This window comes from Melanostigma gelatinosum, assembly GCF_949748355.1.
Source record: "Melanostigma gelatinosum genome assembly, chromosome: 7".
In the NCBI taxonomy this organism is placed as follows: Eukaryota; Metazoa; Chordata; class Actinopteri; order Perciformes; family Zoarcidae; genus Melanostigma; species Melanostigma gelatinosum.
In genome coordinates this window covers 13,729,267-13,751,119 of record NC_136640.1, presented here as the reverse complement: position 1 = coordinate 13,751,119, position 21,853 = coordinate 13,729,267, and the positions used below count along the sequence as shown (strand labels likewise).

The window sequence follows — 21,853 nt, the reverse complement described above, 5'->3', positions numbered from 1 at the left end:
ATAATTAACATTTAATTGTTGGAATGCTGTTAAGCTACAGAAACCGTTCAACTATTAAAATGTTCAGCTCTTTCACCAGAGGGGTGCTATGACTTTTCATGTTTCTAACCTTTAAACTTTTTGAATTATTAAGCTTTTTATTTTCAATGGGATCTCTATGGGATCCATGGCAGAGCAGGACAATAGTCATGTAAGCTGTAAAAGATAAAACAATCTAACTAGTTAATCTAGTTTTATTGATCAATAATCATAGTAAATATGCTGTTCCAATTACCCAGCATGTTCTTTTTGTTATTTCTTTTGCAATGTTGTAAGATGTGAGCTCTAGAGGGCGTCTGAGTACCTCAGATCAGAATGATCTCTGGGTGACAGCTGGAGGCCCGAGGGGCTCTGTGGGTTTAAACTGTGTGCAACGACATATTCATGCGTGTTATGGAGGTCTCTGCCTGCAAAGAGCTGCTGCTGCTGCTGTGGTTGACTGCCTGTCCGCTTATTGCCCTGAAGCTGCTACACATTAGAAACATCAAAAAGTATTTGAGTCTTCAAACCGACTGAAGTGGTCGAAGCAAGTGAAACTATGATCTTTGGGTCGTGTTCACGAGCTGTCACACATTTATATAACGGCTCGAAGTGTGTTCACATAGGGACCTAATTATGGAACAGAGGCGGTTTTATTTCATATAAAAAAAGACCACATGACGTGACACTTCTGTTCTTAATTCAGATGAATACATTTAGGTGAGACAAATTATCTCTACAGAGCAGTTCCCTAAAATTTAACGACTTAATCAGATTACTTTGAGCCTTTAACACCCAGATTGTGACATCTAGGAGTTAATAACTGCAGAAAATGCACAATAGTTTGTTCACATTTTATTCACAGAAATATAAAGTATGTCAAGTACATCACTTTGTACAAAATTGCACAGACTCTTCAAAACTCAGTCAGACAACAGAAAGTTTAGCTTTAAGAAGTGTTAAGAAAATAAAAGGGAGGCATGAGCAATCTGTGATATGGGCTCTTGCAACACACGGGTTCCACTGAGGCTGTTTCATCAAGAAGAATCGATCAATTGTACATAAATAAGACTCGATAGGAAAAATGTAATTTACAGTTTATTCATGGTTTAGGAATAAATATGTTTCAAAAATAGGATTCAAATTGGCACATGAACTGCTCCGTCCGCTCCTCGGCTGACACTGAAATTTCACCTTTAAAGCTAAATGGCCGCGCTTGAAGAGACAGACGTTGACTCTTGATATGTTTATTCCAACTTAACAAAAGTGTTGCTTATGTCTAAAATACAGTCTGCTTTTCTGTTCATGTTGTCAGGTGTGCCTACCACGCTTTAAAGTAAAGGTTTGACATTTTGGGAAGAAGACTTATGAGAAGGATGATACCTGTATATTTACCTGTAAAGGTGAAGCTACAGCTAGCAGCCTGCTAATTTAGCTTAGCACAAAGACAACTCAGACAAAAATGATAAAATCCTCCTCCGAGCATATCTAAAGCTCACTAATAAGCATGCTGCCTCCCTGAGCTTTGTCTCGGGGACCTTCCTGAACCGTCTCCCACGCAGTGGAGGAGACGGTTCCTCTTTTTCACGTCTTTGTGCTAAGATAAGCTAACCATCTGCTAGCAGTAGCGTCATATTCATTACAGACATGTGAGTGGTATTGATTTTTCTAAATTAATTCTGGGCAAGGAAGTGAATAGGTGTATTTCCCAAAATGTCCAACTGTGACTTGGTGATGTGAAATACATTTTTGTTTTGAATCCTTAATTAATTACAAAGCTTAAACTCAGCGCTCTGTCAGCAAAAGGTAAAGCAGCAATGTCAAATCTTCTCATTCAAGCATGGCCATCGAGTTCCCTTTAGCTCACTGCCTGTACCGTTCCAGTCCACAGCAGGCCGCACAAACAGTGCACAATACTGCCACCTTTCTACAAAGAAACAAGTCCCCAGTCCCTCCGACAGCCTTAATGCTGGATTTGGTTCACAAACATCTTCAAGGCATTACTTCAAAGTGAACTATAGCAACAGCATATCTAATCTACAGGTTATTGATATGATAAGCTTGAATACAGAACCAGCACCAGAAGGAGGGACCTCGAAAACCACGTTTTTAGAAACACTACTGTAGCACACCGATCATTGAAAAATATTTGGACTCTATTACACCAGCACACACTCATAGAAATAGCCCGGTATGACAGCAAAATGGGAGCCACTCTGCCATGTTCACACAGACTGAACTTGTGTTGTTCGTCTTCCATTTCAACACTTTTAAACTGATTTCTAACACAACATATGACCACCTGTGTGTGTCGCAGTCACCACTAAAACTGAGAACGAAACCATTTCAGTACGCAAAGATATGCATGTTCAGTGTGTTTTAAGCAGAAAATGGCGGTAAAGTAATCCCCTGCATTCACTTTTTGGGCCTTTGTGATTATGCGAGGTGTTAACACCATCCTCCTTGTCAGTCCATTCTAGTCCAAGGTAATTGTCAGGCACTAAGACCCTTTAGGCTGTACACCGTTACAGAAAAACATCTCTGAGCTAACACTAACACACCCACGATTGCTGTGCCGATGTTAAAGCAGACTTTGTAGGGAAACCCTGCAGGGGCAGTTCGGATATCCGGAACAGACTCAAAGCAGCTTTACAAACATTAATGGGATGCTCTCGGGAGCTCAGAGAATCTCTGAGGGGAGGGACCGTTTCTTCGGGGTCATTTCAAACTCCCAATGGTGACACAGGCTCTGCTCCCAGGGAACTGTGGGTAAGGGTGAACAGGAAGTGGTCAGAAGAGATGAATCAAAGCCATATGACTCCACTGGACGACTTCCTCTTGTTTTCTCCGCCCACTCATCTTCCCCGCTGCATTTTCTACATGTCCGTTTCTTACTGCGGCCTTCTGTTTCTCTGCTCACTCGCATTCTCAACAACTGAGTTTGAAACGAAGCTGCAGGGCCTGATGGATTTATCAGCGTGGACGCACTGCTCGCCATCATCTCACCCTCCTTCTCATATCAGAGAAACAGGAAACTGTCTTGAAAGAAAAACCAAACAAACAAAATAATGGGCGATCCAGTGATTTGGACCGTTTTTTTTTAAATCATTAGCAGAGCGTCGCATGTCACCTCCAATACTGAACCCTGCCCCGGGCCGCTCAGTAGAAAGAGTACTGGTTCTCCACTGCCCGAGCCCTGCGAGTCCCGTCAGCGTCGTGGTAGTCGTCAGATCCGCCACTAGAGGCCTCCAGCAGGCGCTCAGAGCTGTTGCTCCGGCTCTGTAACCCTCCTCCTACTCCTCCTCCAGTACCTGGGTCACTGCGGGAGAGGGAGGGAAGAGCGGTGGGTGAGGAGGAGGTGCTGGAGGAGAGCGGGGCATCAGGAGGGGGACCTGCAGGCGCTGTCATCCCAGGAGGGTGGAGAGCTGGCTGGGCTGAATCTGTCCAGCAGCCTGCATCCCTGGGTGCGGTGAGAACTGGAGGCACGGTCACATCTGTAGCAGATTGTGAGGAAGAAGAAAGAAATAGAAGACAGAATTGATGAATCCGGGCTGCTAATAATTGTTGGTTTACACTTGAGAGCAAAAGGCTCATTCAGAGAGCAGCAGGTAAATAGAGACAGCGCGGGCCTCCAGTAATCTGCTTTCTCTCGGTGGGCAATAACACCGACAACACTGGGACCAAAGACCCTATCAGTGAAGCTTTTCACGTCCTGAATCAAGCCCTCACTATGTGTATGGGAGTGAGTGCATGAGCGTGTGCAGGTCCAGCGTTGGAGGAAACAGAGGGCCTCTTTGTGATCACCAGGGTGGGTTGGGGCCGGAGTCTCGGCCTGCATGCAAAACTCCTGCGGTATAATCGGCCCCTCACTCTCCTGTACAGGAGGGCATTCATCCCATGCCAGGAGAGCAGAGGGCAGGAGCAGTGTTGGTACAGCTGATGTTTTTGGAAGTTTCTTCATGCCCTCCACTACCCTTTGGTTTTGAGGAACAATTGTCAAGTTGACTTTTTCTTTGAAACATATATAATTAGTTTGTGTTTCTGTAAAATATGACGATTAGATCATTAGATATCTTTTCAAATCTTTAAATTGATATTGGCCTAAAAAAATTTAATTTCTACAGTTCTATTAATATTGAATCATATAGTAATCAGACAGCAGACTCCTCAGGTAATTTCACACATAGCTCCACCCGACAACCTGAACAAAGGTCTAATCAGACAAAACGCATTGAAATAAAATAAAACACCGATAGTGTGTGTTTTTCAGGGACCTTAACTTCTGAATGGTTTGACCTTTCCAGCACACCTGATATTAATGAAGCACTAACTAAGCATCTAATCAGGATATAACAAATTGTGGAGTAATGCACCTTTATGTACAAATATTAGGCCTTTACATGTTAAGAAGAACACCTTTACAGTGTCTTGACATCAACTGATCAACTCTCCAGGAGTCGTGACTGGTTTTAAGCTTGTGTGAGATGATGTCTGAGCAGTTGTACTTCACGTCGTCGTGTACCTGTGGCGGAGCTTCGCTGCACTTGTACATAGGAGCGTAGTGTGATGTCAGCAGAGCCTCCAGACTCGAGCGGGATCGGGTGGGCGTGGAAGTGTCGCAACATGTCCGACACGGTGTGGAACCACAAGTGGTGGACGTGGCACTGCCCGTTCTCGTTCACTGACAAACGCAGATGCTGGGAGAAGGAAGGGAAGGAGGGGGAGATAGGACATTAACATTGGGGGGAGAAAAGTTTGTGATTCAAAGGAATTAAGAGGGAGCGAAAGGTGGTGAGAGAGAGGGTAGGGAAAGAAAAAGACACAGTGAACGCCTGAAACAGACAGAGGTCAGGACATTATCTGGAAGGCGTCTCGCTGTGGGAGCAGAGCGACAGAATGCAGAAGGCTGACGCCAGAGGAAGAGGCGGCAGCTGACACTTCCTCGACACTGCCGGCTAGCAGGATGTCATGTGCAGGGATCGCGTTACATAAGAGAACGCAAAATGTTGACATTGCTGCATCTTTTCCAGGGATAACTAGGTATGCACTGAGCTGCAGTGGCTGCAACCTAAAATGTTGTTAGAATAAGCGTGAGTGGAGGAGAGAGAAATGTGTTCTAAGTTAAGATAATTCATGATTTAAAGAACAGTAAATGTATCAATGACAGTTGTTTTAAGTCTGTTATCAAGTGAAACAAAAACATTTTTCTGGTTTCAGCTTCTCAAATCGATTTTATTTGATGTCACTTTGAACTCAGGACATTTGTTTTGTTTTTTTACATTTTATAAACTAAATTGAACACATAAACCGCATACAACTGTCAAAACATTGACAGAAAACAAAACTATTAGTTGCACCCCTCTCATAGGATTCCTCCTCTCTGTAATCGTCTCACCTTAGCTTTCCCCTGAAAGTTGAAGGTGAGGACGTACTCGCCCGGCCGCGTCTCGCTCTGACGAATCACAAAGAGCCCGTGGCTTCTGGCCCCGCCCGCAAGCACCGACTGAGCCGCACGCACGCGGGACAGTGTACCGTGGAACCATGGGTAACTTGCCAGGCTGGCATCGCCATCTGACTCCTTTGCTCCTTCACTGCCGCCTGAGTCGGAACAAATCAATGTTTTCTGTAATCTTCTTTTCTTCAGTGTTTTTGAGTGTTGGTATATGCTTTGATATTACTTGTCTGCAGAGAAAAGTAGATGTTTGTGTTGTTACCTGCAGAGGAGTTGGAGCCCTGGGCCTCTGGGGACTGCAGGAAGCGCTCTAAAGGCATGTGGGATGGGTGCTGGGTGAAGGGGGGTTCCCTGCAACGGACTGAGGGGGCGCTGTAATGCTCTGCTGCGGTAGGACACGGCCTCTCCGGAGCGCGATACACACCTAAACACATTGTTTGTTTTGTATTTTAACAAATTCACGTGGATCAAATAAATGGTATAAAGCAGGTGCTGCAGAAAAACTGAGAAGAGTCTTTGCTCACCCTCAGACAGCAGCTCACAGCTGCAAGAGGCCACCATGGAGCAGTCTTTGGAGGCCTGACCATGAGGACACGACGCCAGCTCGATGTCGTCACCGCTGTCACTGCACACAAGCAGGCCAGTCAGGAGAACCGCAAGAGCGTATACACACGCACACGTGTGTGTAAACAAACATCACAGAGTCCTAACACACATCCAAATCCTACAAACAAGGACACAAATAATCTTTCTGTTTACGTCCGGAGCTGCGCCGACCCAGGAAGCTGAGGAGGAATGTCAGTGGTGTAAGCTCGCCCATGTTTGTGCTCAAGCAACCTGTCAAAAACTCCACTAATTTGATGATTAATGACTGTGTGTGTTTCCCCTTTCCCTCTCACTCCATCCCTCTCTTCTCTCAATCAGCCAACAGCAAATATTTATCTGGTGGTTTACCCCGGGTCTATGCAGTCCTGGATGTCAGCAACCCAGGAGTTTTTCTGCAGCGAGTCGATGGTTTCCAGGATGTACTCTCCCCCATTTTCCACCTGTGGAAGCAGCCAAACACTGCGATCACACACTGCGCTCCATTCAAAGGACCACATGAGGGCACAGAGCAGGACAAAACCAATCTCAACTCAGCAAGGGCATGAGGGGCGAGCTCATCGTCCAACAACCTGTTTTTTATAGAATCATATCTGTAACTGAGGCAGGTGCACTTGTGTTAATGTGGTCGTAAAATGGTTACAGTTTCTACCTTAAGAACAAAAGTGTTGTCCTTGTCAGGCATCTCCAGCGGCATGGTGGTCCTCACCTCCACAATGGCTGACAGAGGGATGCTGACTTTGGGCTTCGAGGACTAAAAGGAATATGCAAACATATACAGAATAAAAGGTCACATTTAAGCTTAACTGTCAAAAAAAACTACAGCACTTCTGCTGCTACTGTATGTTTATTTTGAATCGGATGAAACCACAACCTTGATCGCTTATTCAGTCATAGAATTAAAATCTAATCAGGACAGACTTACACTTTATAGGGGTTTCAAGGGGTCACGAGCTAAACATGTTGGGAGCCACTGCTTTAAATGATGTCAGACAACAATGTGCTGCCTCTGCCTGCATATCACAGTGGACCGAGAAACAAACGTAATACGGTAAACAACACCAGCATCTTTTAAAGGCCTGCTCAACAAAACTAAACGAAATGTGCATCACTCCCTGTGTGGTACTGTAACTTTCCACATGTGTAATATCCCCCCAAAAGCATAATATGTAATTATGAATGGTCCAAAGTTAAATTAAATCCTTCGTTACATCCTGTAGGAGGCAACTGCAACACTTCTAAAAACTACTAAAAGTAGAAAATGTATAAACTACTAACTCAAGCTTTTAATTAGTGGTACAGGTTTAAATAGTTCCACTTCCCCCTCTGTCTTCAGCGTGAAACACACCCAACTTCTCCAGAGCTTCAAACAATAATGAAGGGGCAACATGCAGTCTGAATCTATGTTACAACATATAACAGCAATGAACTGCATCCCCTGCCTTAAAGAACTCTTTCAAGTAAAAAGAATGCATTTCAACATTAAAAGAGTAGGGAGGACTTTACAAAAGATTGCACAATGTGCACAAATGACTCCACGGCTCAGTTTTTATGCCGTCTCTTATTTCTCACTGCGTCTCTCTTCTCAGCGATTATTCCTGCTGACTGACTGTAACAAAACATGAAAACAGTTTACAAGAAAACATCCTGGCCTCAATTTGCCCTCTGCAGAGAGTTCTATCCAGACTATAATCTTAACATATCCAGTGAGTGTGTTTGAGGCGCTGAGCTGTGTGTGTATGTGTGTGTGTGTGTGTGTGTGTGTGTGTGTGTGTGTGTGTGTGTGTGTGTGTGTGTGTGTGTGTGTGTGTGTGTGTGTCAGGAGAGGCAGAGCGAGAAGGAGGCTGACTGATGGTCTGGCAGAGGCTTATCCGCTGATCTGTCTGGAGCAACACTGTTCTCATCTCTATCTGCCTGTGCAGTTGGCTGCCATCCACACCCACAATTCCTTTCTCTGGATCAGATGTCAAAAACCACTTCCTGTATTAAACCATTTGACCATTTCCTGTACCGCTCCACTGCGGACAGCACAAGCCCGATCTCAGTGGGAACCGTCTGTTGAAATGTTAAGATGGTGTGAACCAGCTTTAACCAGCAGATGACTGTATGTGCTCCACCACACAGCTCGAACTGCCTCGCAGGAAATAATTGTGTCGTTAGTGTGGTCAGTCTTTCTTTGCTGTGCTGTGGGTTTATCTCCCAAAATGTATAATATAACAAATGAAAAAACATATTTTACTGACAGATTATGATTGTTTTATGCAAGTTTTGAGGTATTTATTTTGAGTTGTTGTGGCAAATTTGTTCGAAAAAACATTAAGCAGACACAGTAATATTAGTATTAATGTCATGTTTCGTGTCAACGTAAATCCAATATTCGCACACGCTCCTTTAAGGTCTGATTTTGGTCTCTTATGCGTCTCTTTAGCTGCTAAACGCTACATTATGTTCCCCAGCTAGTCTCCAACTCTGTCTGTGCTGAACAGGTAGTGTAGAGTTTTATGAGCTTTTTCAAAAGAGATCCATAAACAGTAAAGTTGGGGGGCATAAAACCCAAACAATGAGCTGAAACACACAATAAAGTTAATAATTGTCGATGAGTTTGCAAGCGGGCCCTCTAACATTACGCGTATCATTTGATTCATTGTGAATGTGAAAATATTGATTAGTGCAGCTTTAAATCCAAATTTTTAATTTAAAGGTGGAAATCTTAGGAATGGATATCTCACAACCTGGACAAGAATAGAAGCCCTGAGAGGCGAGGTGAAAACATGAGAGCGGGTCTTCTGCTGTGTCATAATGCAGACAGCACGCTGCAGTGTGCTGCCACACCGAGCAGCCGGCAGATTGATGGCTCTGACGGGGACCGAACCACGGCCAGTCAGCCAGGAGTGAGATTTTATGAGTCGGTTTATCTTTCCGACACTGTCGACTCCGCACTGTTATGATTTGTAAGACCCGAATAAGAGTGAGTGATAAAACACGCCAGAGTGGCCTGTCGAGATGTCTGTGTTTAATTAATGTGTCACTTCAGCTGCAAGCGCTGCTCTAAAGTTTCTCTTAATCTCAGCTGATAACAATTTTCCCACGTGTAGAAGTTAATAGAACATCACAGATTAAACTGCTGAAGCATATTAAGTTATATACTTATATATTAAGTTATAAAATGTGAAGTGTGCATTCACGTGAGTGGTTCGACTTCACTCGGGGCCAGAGGCTACATTTATATCTTGGATGCACGAAGGAATGCAAACTATAATTGTTGAATGAATTCAATCAATCTTTAATTCTAATGCATAATTAGACTCGTCTTGAAAAGCTGAAAATGCACTTGTCCATCTGCTTTTTACGTAACAGTGGCTTGACCAAATGAGTTCCTCACTGCACCTGTATTATTTTTCTTTCTATGATGTAGTGGCTTTGTTGAAAAGATTTTGAGACACTTTTTAAGTGGTCTGGTCTTGGATCAAATCATCCATGAATCAACTGATCATTTCAGCACTAGATCCACTTGTTCTGCCTCATTCTCCTCCTTGTCTGCGTGTGTTTGTGTACCTTGGGTGGTACGTAGAACTCCAGCAGGAACTTCTCACTCCCTTCCTCCCTCTTCGTCTTCCTCAGCAGCAGGCGGCACTTCTGCCACTGTGCAGCGCCCATACAGTTTGTGTCATCAGCCACCATGTATCTCAGCGCTCCCTCCCTCTGGATCTCCAGCATCTCAGCCTTGTGGCCCTGGGAACCCCTGGGGAGCCGCAGCTTTTGGGACCATTTCTCTCCCCCTGCAGCCTCCCCTCCTGCTCCTCCTCCTACTCCTCCTCCTCCTCCCACTCCTCCCCCGTTAGCCCTCCTGGCTCCAGAGGGACCATCGGGTTCAGGGGAGGCCCGTCTGTGCCACATCTCTTTCACCCCGTCCACCACACAGAGGCTCATGTTCCTCAGGGAGAAGCCCTTCTTGAAGCGAGCCTTTGGGTGACTGACCGACACGTCCTCTGAGCTGCGCGACTGTCCCAAAGCAGACACCTTGTGGGTTGGCTGGGGGCCTCGGGAGGCAGTGGTGCCATTGCCTCCCCCATCTATCCCTCCCCCTCCACTGTCCATGCTGTCCAGGGATTCACTTGAAGCCCCGGCGTCCTTGCGTCTCTGGTAAAGTTCGTGACCGTAGGACAGCGGGCAGCCCTGGATTCCCAGGAAAGGAACGATGCTGTACTTGGGTGCTGCGTTGGAGCCGTCCTCCCCCAGCGAGGACGCCTGGCTCTCCCGGGCCTGGGTCAGCGCTGCCGAGAAGCACTCCAGGAAGTGGTGGGCAAAGTGCTGTGAGAAGCTGGCATCTGCGCCGGGAGAGTCGTAGCACGGATTCTCCAACAGGAAGCGCTGGAACTTGTCCGCGAAGTCTGCAGCGGAGGCTCGAGCATGCAGCTCACAGAACTCTCGCCAGTCTGGCAGTGGGCACGAGGAGGAGAGCTCCGGGCTACCGGGCACCACCGCTCCGTTCATCACTGGGCCATGACAACCCACCGAGGAGAGGCTGGAGAGGAGGAAGAGGAGCAGAGTGTCAGTGAGGAGGAAAAGACTTCAGTGTGTATGTGTGTAACTCCTGACTAAAAGATGTGTGAATGAAGCAGACTGCTGAACCAGCTTGTGTCCGTCTGTCTTTATAATATCTATATCTTGATACAAAAACTCAGTTCTTCTTTGCAGATTTTCTGTGACATTGGCTTGTAAATAAAAACATGCAAGTTTTCTTTCAAAATGAATTAGTTTCACATTTTCCATATTCCCACTTCCAATCATATTGTGCAAATTAACATCTTTGAAAGTGATAATCAGGACAGCAGTCAGGATTTGGATCATGAGTCCAAGTGCCCCACCCCAAGAAATAATTGATTATCTTGCTACATTTTATTAATTGAGTTCATTGTTCAGTCCTGTGGCAACCATGTATCTCCAATTACTGATCATTACATTTACTGAAGTAAAACAAGCTTGTTTTCACCTTGTCAAAATGAAGTGCTCAGATAATACAATGCATTTGGTTTGGATCATTTTCTCAAACCATAAAGAAACACAAAAAACACAAGTTTAAAATCACCAAAATTCAATTCAATTCAATTTATTTTTGTATGGCCCAAAATCACTCAGCGATCTGAATTATGTAGAAGCGAGTTGTGTCGCAGCAGCAACGAGCAGCTCCTCTTCATGGGCCATCAATCTCACTCACTGTTGTTTTTCTACTGAATGAGTGTTTCTTTAAGATCTCTCGTCCACTCATCCTTACATTCATCTGCTCCCCAGCGTGTGTGTGTGTGTGTGTGTGTGTGTGTGTGTGTGTGTGTGTGTGTGTGTGTGTGTGTGTGTGTGTGTGTGTGTGTGTGTGTGGGTGTGTGTGTTCGTATGACTCAGCACTGGCTCCCTCTCTCCTGATCGGTGCCAAACCACATCACATCACTGATAACACTCTTCTCTCTGGTTTTTACCACCATTGTGTCAGTAGCAACATCCAAAGCCAGTTTTCACCCCGCTCCGCCCTCTCTTTCTTCACTTCAACACATCAGTGACGAATACAATCTATCAGTGAATGGCGTCGCACAATCAAACACACGGTGGTTGGATTATTACTGTCTGTAAATCACGCAGATAAAAGGATGTCGTCTGAGTGGGCAGGCTGGGTGGCAAACGCACGGGAATGGCAAACACTCCCCAAGCTGTGAAAGCTTATTCTCAGAGCTGCCGATGCTTCTCTTGGCAGTTCGTTCACAATGTGCGCACAAATGGTTGCTTTCTGCAAAACCAAATCACACACGTTTGCACGGCAAAGTTCCCTGGGATTTTTTTTACTTCAAGCAGCTTTATTGTCATTTTCAAAACGCGTCTGTGTGGGTCGTCTTTTCATAAAGGATTAGCAGAAAAAAAAAATCCAAGGCTGACGCACATTTAACTACAAGCCAATCTCGCGCTTTCATTCCCTCTTTCGTTCTCCCACAGATCTGAAAGAAACAACATGGCAGATCACAGAGAGGACAATGATAAGGGGGAGTACACAGGAGTCCCAGCTCTTTGAAAGACCATCTCGTACACCGGTGTCACAATTTCAGAGGAATGCTCCGACGGATACAGACACTAGAAAGGAAAGGGTGGGAGAAGAGAACAATAATGAAAAGAACAGCAAAAGAAATGCGTGGATGTCCCAGAGGAGTATGAAGTGCCAAAACGGTGGTAATTTGGCTTCATCTTATTTCACCGACTGTGCAGAAGTGGGTGGTCGGGGGTCTAAAACGAAGCGGTTTTGATTGGAGGCACAACAGTGCTGTGTGGTTGTTGTTGTTCTGCCACCAGGGCTGAATCCCAGCCAAAGGTCCCGAGATGGGAGCGCTTTCATAACCTGTCGCCTGGTGACAGAAATACATCTCGACAGGTTTCAGAGACTCGTGAAGCAAACAGAACGAGACAAGATATTTGAATTTGTGACGGTGACGAACTCAGAGGGAGAAAAAGAAAGAAAGATGTGATCATCACAAAAGCCAATTCAGCTGTTAATAATAACTGTATTAATGGCAATTATTTACCAAAGCAGTCAGTTAGAAATCATTAACAGCAATGTTTGGGTTACCAAGTGGTTGGACAGTGTGACCACGATGGAAGCAAAGGAAAGTCAAGATTTTAATCTTATAAGCAGCAGAAAACCTGCAATGACCATGAAGTTTAACCAAATTGTAAATTTTAAACAACACTGACTTTATAGGATTTAAATATTTACCTTTGAAAATCCTTAAAAGAGCTGCAGAGCCTGGTAACTGCATGATTACCAACATTTATATCTGATTTATTACAAAATGGAAAGAAACATCAGCTAAAGCAATTTTTCACAACATGGCAACCCAACACGTGTTGTTACAACTTACAACTACTCAAGTAACTGTTTTAAATACCACTAATAACGTCGTTAGTTACAACTTAGAAACATTTCATACAGAGTTATTAGAAAGTGGAACAGAGTTGACAAAGCTAAAACCACTTTCCACTTTCATTTATGAATCCATCGCTTCATTCATCCAAACATCCATTCATCCCTTCAAGTTACACCAGATGTGTAAACTAAACTGCTAACCATATAGAGTATTGTTGTAACAATGATCTCGCTCCCCTTTTGAGTGTGTGTGTGTCTGTGTGTGTCTGTGTTGAAGTGTGTGTGTACTGCTGCGAAGAAGTCAATACCCATTCAGCTATTTAAAAACCAGCACTGGGCCAACTCTCCACTCATTCAGCAAAGAACAACAACACACAGTGAGGTGCATTTTAAAACCTCCTGTCCTTCTGCAAAGATGAGGATGTGCCTCTCTCAAGGATACTGACTCTATGCCGCACCCACTCACACACACACACACACACACACACACACACACACCGAGTCAGCATGAAACTTAAGCCATGAAACGCTGGCGGAAGTGGACACAGCATTACGGTTTTCTGAGGCTCAGCAGACTGAAGCAGACTACATGCTGCAAAGCACACAGGAGTAACAAATGATTGGTTGAGGCCAAAGAGGGGGGGGGGCAGTGGTGGAAAGTACATTTACTCAAGCACGGTATTGTACCGTAGTACAATTTTACTTCTGACTACACCTCGGTCTACCAGTGATGCTGGGAAACCTTCAGCCAGAGGGGGCAGCAGGGAGCTTCTTTTCATACTGGTGTCGAGTTGTTCTTCAAGTTTACTTAAGTTGAACTTATTAACAGACAGCTGCTTATTTACACATTCAGCAGTTATTAAGCAACATTAACATTCATTGAAAGTCGTGTTTCTGTCCACCTGATCGGTCAAAGTCCTAAATTCACTCTCTTTTGTCGCTCTGTTTTTGGCCCGAGGGAGATTTAGCTCTTGCTGCTAAATGCTCCTCTACAACTGTGTCTGTCAGCTGTATGGTGTTGAGCACGTAGTATACTGTACAGTGGCTATTTCAAGCTTTTTCACCAAAAACAGCTGCCTGCTGAAGCCGAAAACAAGAGTGCACCAAAATAGTAAAGCTACGGGTTGGGCAGCCAAACATTGAGCTGAATCTCACTATGAAGCGCTGTAAAGCCGAGAGGAGCTCCAGATTCAGGTGATAAGCCTCCTTATGGTCATTTACTACGAGCAACATACACACATTGACACATTGTTATGATATAATAATATTGTTCATAGCTTATTTAAGTGCATGCATGTCATCCTTGATACTTCTGTACATTTACCTAAGTAGGATTTAGGTTGACAGTCTTTCACTTTTACATTGTTGTTTTTTGTACATTTACTGAAGTAAAGGATCTGAATATCCCCCCCCCCCCCCCCCCCCCCCCCCCCCCCCCCACTGGAGGCGGGCATGTTTTTCTCCATAGGCCAGCTGCTAAAACAATCAGTGAGTGTGTGGAGGTGGAGGAGACAAGGGGAGACACGTAGGACGAGGGGGAGCGGAGGCACCATGTGGACTCTCACATCCCCACGACTCCCTTCTGCCTTTTTTTGCTCCATTGATAGAAAAAAAAAAACAAGACTGAGCGGAGTCGAGGGGAATTTAAAAATGTTCACCTCCATCCTTCAGGCTTTACAAGGCCCCCCACCCTCCTGTATCTCTTCCTTATCTGTTGTACAAATCTAACCACTACTGTGTCCCCTCCTCCTCCTCCTCCTCCTCCTCCTCCTCCTCTTGCTGCTTATGTACCCAGGGGAGCACGGCTGATATCTCTGTCAGATGGTTGGGAGTTCTGTCTGTAACAGTAAAGTGACTGCGGAGGAGAGGAAAGTAACATTACTGTGCAGGGAGAAGCTATCAACTGCAGCCTGCAAAACACATCTAACTAGATACGTCCACTTCATGTACTTTGCGGGGCCCTCACAGCACTGCACTGTGCAGAGCCAAGAGGGACATATGCCTGATTAACACTGTGGTGTTGTGGGTCGAGAGGAAATGATACTGCAGCCAAGCATAACGGATCTACAAAGATTTGTGTTTTTAAAGCTGTGTGTACACATACCTCCGTGCACTCACGGACAGATAAACACTGTATATGTAGTTTAACAGACTCCTATATCCAAACACACTCGGTGCTGAGAGCAGTTTCATGCCAGCAGCACGCCCTCTGTGATTGGCTGATGAGGATGATTGGCGATGTTGTGCTCACCCCACCCCCGGGGAGTTTGGGCCCTGCCATGTTTTCTAAGATTAGCCTGCTCCGCAGCACAGCACACAGCTAGCAGGACTCTCGGTGTCGTGCAGCTATGTGCTGTACGTACACATCTTCATCGTGTGCTCTTATAAAAGAGGGAGATATTGCAGCAGCTAGATGTGGATTGACGACATTCGGGGACATTCGATATGTCATGTTTGTCACACACGCCGGACATAAATCAACAGCAAAACAACCCTTTTATATGTATAACAAGTAAAGGAATGAAGTGAGTGTCCATTAATCAATTGTTTGTTTCTCCGACAGAAAATGTTGGTAATGAAATAATAGTTGGAGTAATATAAAAATGAATTATTCTGGTTCTAGAACCTCACAGGTGAGGATTTTTCTCAATTTTATATGATTCTAAATAGAATATTTTCACATTTTGAAATATTGATCCGAAAAAATTTGAAAGAGTGTCGGATTCTCTGGATTAATCGGTCATGAAAATGATCGTTAGCTGCAGACCTATTTGAAACAACTTTGGTAATTAGGGCCGATTGGTGCGGAGATTATTTTTTGTTCATTTCATAAAATGTCAAAAGAAATTGAATAAGATCGATCACAAGGTCTGAGAGCCAACATACCAAATACCATCGCGACCAAACACTTCCAACTTCCAGCTTCTCAGCTGTGAGGATTTGATGCTTTTTCTGTGTCTCATATGACAGTAAACTAAATATCTTTGGTTCGAAAAGAAAATGATCAGCAGATGAATTGTTCATGAAAATAACTGGGCTGATACAGAACCAACTCATTAATGGGTGATTTATTTTACCCAGCACCTTCCAGGGAAGCTCGCTGTCTTCGGTGTATACGTGTGTGTGAATGAGAGGCTGAACCGTAAAGAAAACCCTTTGATGAATGCACCCATTTACCAACACAAGGGGCTGTTTTGACCCAGTGTTAGTGTTATTATTGTATTACTGTAGAGTTATTAACCCAAAGTACGGTACGGATATGAAATGTTATCATCTACTCTAATCTAGCCCTTTTTAACTGGGTCTCTGCTCTGTTGACACAAACAACCAGGACTGTGAGAAATATCCAATTAATGTAAAACTATAGAACTCAATTTGTAGCACAAACGTAGGTGACAGAGCACAAACATGCTGAAGGAGGACAAGAAAAGCAGACAGTGACACAGGAAGGAAAACTGCCTCACAAGTCAAAAGGCAGAATATTACAGGAGACATCCAGGTGTGTATGTGTGTGTGTGTGTGTGTGTGTGTGTGTGTGTGTGTGCGACAGTGTGTGTGTGTGTGTGTGTGAGAGAGAAGGCAGCAAAAAAAGGAGGGAGAAGGAAAGTGTAAAGCAGCTTTAACACTGAACTAAAAGAAAGGATGGTGTAAGTGTAAGGAGACAGGAGAGGAGAGGTAGGGTGAGTGAAGGGGATCAGACGTGGCAGTCGGAGGAAGACCAGAGGTAGACCCGTTTTCTTTTCCGTCATTTAGATCTGCTCACTTCAGAGCAGCCGGTCAGTGACCTTTGACCTGACCCCTGATAAGCTTGTCCCTCTCTGATTCGACCTTAATGTTGTCTGGGGAGTTTGAATCAGTCCCGACAGAACACAGGAGTGTCTGCCTTATGAAAGGTAGACACTCCTGATCCAGACACTGATACGCCCGGCTGCGTAAAGCTGTGTAAAGCTGTGTGTGTGTGTGTGTGTGTGTGTGTGTGTGTGTGTGTGTGTGTGTGTGTGTGTGTGTGTGTGTGTGCGTGCGTGTGCGTGTGTGAGGACGCAGACAGATGCAACCATTGATAATAAATCAGATGTGATGACAAGATGGAGACACAAACAAACTGACCAGTGTCCACCAGTATGCTTGTGGGTTTTTCACCATTTCACAATATAGCAGGGCCTCATCATGCACATACAAACAAATGAATAAGCGTGTCCTCTGTACCAGCAGGCTCTCCTCGCTCTCTCTCTCTCTCTCTCGCTCCTGCTTTCTCTGGCGAGCAGCGACAACGTAAATATTGAGTGAGCTCAGGCATCCATATGGCAGCCAGTGATAAAGGACGGAGCGCGTGGGAGACGCGCATTCCGCCACCGACTGCCATTTCCTGTCTCTCACCCACCGGGTCTAACTAATTTCACAGATGACCACAGGCCTCTCGCAGAGGAGAAACACTGCACAACCTGTGTGAGCATCAAGTGTGTCAGTTACTGGAACAGATTGGTTTCAATGTTTTTTAATGCAGTGACCCTGAGTGACACTGATGCAAAAAACAGCCTGATAATCAAAACTGAGGGTGGATGTATGACTCTGTGTAACATGACTTTTTGCACTTTTTAGCATGTGTTGGATGTTGTTGACCAGCTATGGATTAATTATTTTCTGACATTCTCATAATTTGTACTTTTAAGACATTTTTAGGTGTGAATTAATTGTTTGTGTGTATTTATGTTTGTAAACTCGCTCTTTTGAATGTAATTGAAATACTGAGGGCAAACCACTGCCTTCCATTAGATCACTAAAACTCATAACATAGCGTCAGAGGCATAATGTGGCCTTAAACGACTAACATCAGGACATCACACTGACATCAAGGCCGACAAAACACATGTGTATGTTATATAAGATTGCATTATACTGTAGGATGTAGTATTATACGTGACAGTGATGTAAAGGCCTATACTAGCAGGCCTGTGTCCTACAATAATCAGGCTTATTAGGCTTCATATTTACTGACTGTCTCGTGTAGCCAATAAAGAGACACACGAGAGAAAGTCAATAGTAGGCCTGAAACAGGCCTGCTGCGGGCCCAGAGAGCCTATTTCCAGCCAACGGTGGGTCGCTGTGCAGGCTGCGTACTAGACTTCATGAATGAGAATCGGCCGCAGCCTCCTGCTGAATGGCTGACAGCTCCAGGTCCAGAAAGCAGGAGATGAATGGGAGGTTGCCTGCGGAGTCTCGAGTCGGAACACCGACTTTTGGATCATCTCAAGCGGGCCTATACATCAGATCACATCAGGCCCCCCTGAGCCGTCCTGAGACTGACCAGACTTTACTCCCGAAAGACTATTAAAAGGATTATCGGAAAAGCCCCCTTTACACCGCGACCCTCGTGAAGTCCGGGAAGCCTCGTGCGCACGAGTCTCTGTGTTCAACACCTAAAAAACGAGCCTATTGCACTTGTTCTCTGCCATCAAAAAGCCGCTTGTCAACGCAGGATTCATCGCGCGGGGGGGGCTGACTGTGCATGGGGATGAAGAACCGGGTTCAACACCAAAACACAGCAGCAGCCTCCTCTCCTCCTCACCTGGAGGTTTGTTGTTGTTACTCGCCTCTTTCTCTTGACACCACCTGCGCACGAAAAAGGACTCTGCACGATGTCCAATCACTCAATTCAAGCCGGTCCAGACGCGCAGAATAAGCAACAATAACACGCAGCAGCGGCTCTCACCTCAATGCAGGGCGGCTTTCATGACGCTGGTGTCTCTGAGAGGACCCTGTTTTTTTTTGCCGTGAGGGTGTTTTTCTATTGAGGATCAAACACGGCTTTTATTCCCTCTTCATCCGATCTGCTCCCGTCCGGTTTACACGCGCTCACAGCCGGGCAGCTCTGCCTCCATCTCTCCGCTCGACGCACTGTGCTGCTGGAGTCTACCTTTACTCTGCTGTCCACCGACAAGTCAGAGAGAATCAGAAGGAAATGACACTTCCGGTTTATGCTTTCAGAATAAAGTAGTCAATAGGTTATTTGATGGCAGTTCGGTGACTGAGGCTCTCTCTCTCGGTTTCTCTCGTTGTTGCTCAACAGTTAATTCCCTGATCATTTTTCTGGCGATAACTACACAATTTGGTACAAAGACAGTATTCAGACATAGCTTGTTCGTGCAGCTTGTTGATTTCTAGATGGATTTAATTCAAATAACTGATCAATCCAAATTAAATATCAATTAAATGTTCCCATGATTAGTACCAAATTACATCCGGGAACATTCCTGAGATTCCTGAGACAGTTTTGCCATTGTTATAACATTTGAGGGTGTCTTCTTGTGTTTACCTTTATTATTATCAAATAATTATATATCCATTACTTGTAAATGTGTTGGGGATTTTGCACCATTAAAGTACAATATCAACAAAAGCAGTTCCTGCATTCTTAGTTTATTTTGTGGGCCTTTCTTGAGGGGAACTGAATCAAAATAGAGTTTTAAACCTTGGTATATATTCTTAAATTAAGTTGTGTTTTAGGAAAATACCACAAACTGACACACATTAACCTCAGGTACTGTGTTAATGTGTCATTTCATTTAGTTTCTGTTTTGTTTCACTTGAATTACTCAACAAATGCGATGATTCAGATGTCCGAAATTAGGCTGAGTTGTTGTTATTCCGGCATCAGAGTAAAGGTTGATTTCTGAGGGTCTGAAGCTGCCATATAGTTAACTGTGCACTGTCCTTACTTGGCAATATGACAATAAAGTAAAATAGAAAATGCACAGGAAGGAAGGAAGTGAGGCTGGACAGTCAATGGAGGCCCAACAGCAATGTTTTGCCTGATAAATCCATGCTCTGTGTATCATGCTGCATTGGAAACTCTAATGTAGATTTTAGTTTTCATTTCAGGGACTACATGCATGAAATGAAATAGCTCCTGGGCTTTTGAAACTGACTCATGCTCACGTATGTAGAGAACTGAAATTAGAAATAAAAGCACTTTTATTCTTGGTTCCTGAAAATTTTAGAGAACCTAGCAGAGAGACATTCAGCCGGATTAAGCAACCAGAAAAACATGAGTCATTTTGAACGTGACTCTAAAGGCTTTTATTTTGAAGGCACACTCAAACACTAGTCATATGCTGTGTGTCTGTTGACCGCATCTTCCTTCAGTGTGTGCGTTTCACTGATCTAGACTATTTAACAGCCGCTGATGACTGCCCTTGAAAGGAGCCACGCCCTTTTATTGTTGCCGTATCTGACTAAATGCAAGAGATCCTGTGCGTGCGCGTGTGTGTAGGTGTCTGTGCGTGTGAGAGAGATTCTTTATATTGGTAACTTAATGAGTGAATGTCAGAAATAAAACATTTGACATCCTCCTCACAGCACGCACACTTGACACAGCCAAATACACAGTGCCTTAAAAAAATAAAATAAAATAAAAGTAAACAGTTTTCACTGGACTTCAGGGCCACACGCACACACACACACACACACACACACACACACACACACACACACGCACACACGCACCACACACACACACACACACACACACTTACAGTATTGACTGAATGAAAACAGCCTCCTTGTGTTTTTTCTATCCTGATTCACTGAAAACGTTAGAGTACACGTTGTTTGGCCAAATGAGACTTCTCTCCTGTGGCTCAGTGACGTTAACCACTCATTGAGTGACTTTAGTTGAGCGTACCTTCACTCCTAATCCACTTTGAGAGGATTGACTACATGGTGGGCTAAAACAATAACCTGGTCCGGCCACAGACAGGTGGTGGGAGAGGATGAGCATAATCTGAGTGTTAGCTCAGCAGGTCTGCATATGCTCTACAGTCACAGCTGTCAGACTGTAATCCTGTTTTGCCGACTCTTTTCTCAGCTGGTAAGCAGCTCTGACCGATCCATGCAATGATTAACAGTAAAGAAATTATGAAACAAAATCATGCGATTGAAATATATAGTCCGTTTCATGACGAGGAAGCAGCTCAGGGACTCCCAAACCCTTACATGTTAGAAACCAGAGGTCCCATACATGTCTGATGAATTTACTCTGATGAGTTTTGAAAATTGTAACACAGTTTATTACAACCTTGATAAATAATGGTTACACATACTCGTGCATTTTCCCGGTGACCCATTCTGACCTTTTCAACAAGTCATGGTGCATATATTATAGTCAAATACAAACATATGTCTAAGACAGGGAAATCAATTTGATGACAGAATGGTCAAGTGAGGAGGAGCCACCATTGTTGTTTTTACTATGAGTGTGTGTCTCAATTTAAAGGAGAGTGAGGAGCTGCTACATGGAACAAAAAGAGACCTGGGCTGGGCGAGGGCTCTCTCTCTCTCTCTCTCCAGAGACCCTCGCTTCTTATTGATCCTCACACACTTCCTGCCGGAAGGATGAATCAACGGACGCTTTGATGGGGGGGTGGCTCTACAACCTCCTGGTCATCCTCAGACCAGTCACTGTCTCTCCCTCATCACCTCTGCTTTTTAGTCCCTTCATTTCCACGTCTAAACCCCCGTTGATCAGCCATCAACTTATCACATTGTTCCCTCTTAATTCCTCCCTGCTCACCCCTAAAGGTCACCGTGTTCAGTCTAGTTTTCCTCTGTGCGGACACACAGTTCGATGGCGGAGCAGGAAACCCATAACGTAACACTGCACACAAAGAGCACGGCCTCCTCGGGCGGGCGTCATCGATCAGGAGTTCGAATATATACCTCATTTAGACTTTAGAGAGGTGAGACAGCCTGAAAGACAAAGGAGAGAAAAAAAGAGATGCTTTTGAGCCGATTTCCTGTGAAAGCATCTAAAGTGGTTGAGATGGAGATTGGCCTCCGGAGGCTGTTTGAGGATCAATGTGTCAGCAGGCTTTCATAAG

General features: G+C 44.6%; 1 protein-coding gene across 1 annotated transcript; it reads right to left on the bottom strand.

The window, feature by feature from the left end:
- Positions 1-968: 968 nt before the first annotated feature.
- sh2b2 (SH2B adaptor protein 2) lies at positions 969-18,851 on the bottom strand. The gene is made up of 9 exons (XM_079271212.1): positions 18,688-18,851; positions 9,629-10,598; positions 6,726-6,827; positions 6,425-6,516; positions 5,995-6,095; positions 5,733-5,894; positions 5,414-5,616; positions 4,541-4,715; positions 969-3,512 (listed from the first exon to the last, which is right to left on the bottom strand). The coding sequence occupies exons 2-9, from the start codon at positions 10,565-10,567 to the stop codon at positions 3,178-3,180; spliced, it is 2,109 nt and encodes a 702-aa protein (XP_079127338.1). The 5' UTR covers positions 10,568-10,598; positions 18,688-18,851; the 3' UTR covers positions 969-3,177.
- Positions 18,852-21,853: the final 3,002 nt, after the last annotated feature.

Excerpts from the sequence above, each read along its gene's own strand:
- sh2b2 (XM_079271212.1), bottom strand. The coding sequence starts at position 10,567 with ATGAACGGAGCGGTGGTGCCCGGTAGCCCGGAGCTCTCCTCCTCGTGC. Across the intron at positions 6,517-6,725 it reads ACAACACTTTTGTTCTTAAG|GTGGAAAATGGGGGAGAGTA; the intron begins GTAGAAACTGTA and ends CTGCTTCCACAG. Across the intron at positions 5,895-5,994 it reads CTGTGAGCTGCTGTCTGAGG|GTGTGTATCGCGCTCCGGAG; the intron begins GTGAGCAAAGAC and ends CAATGTGTTTAG.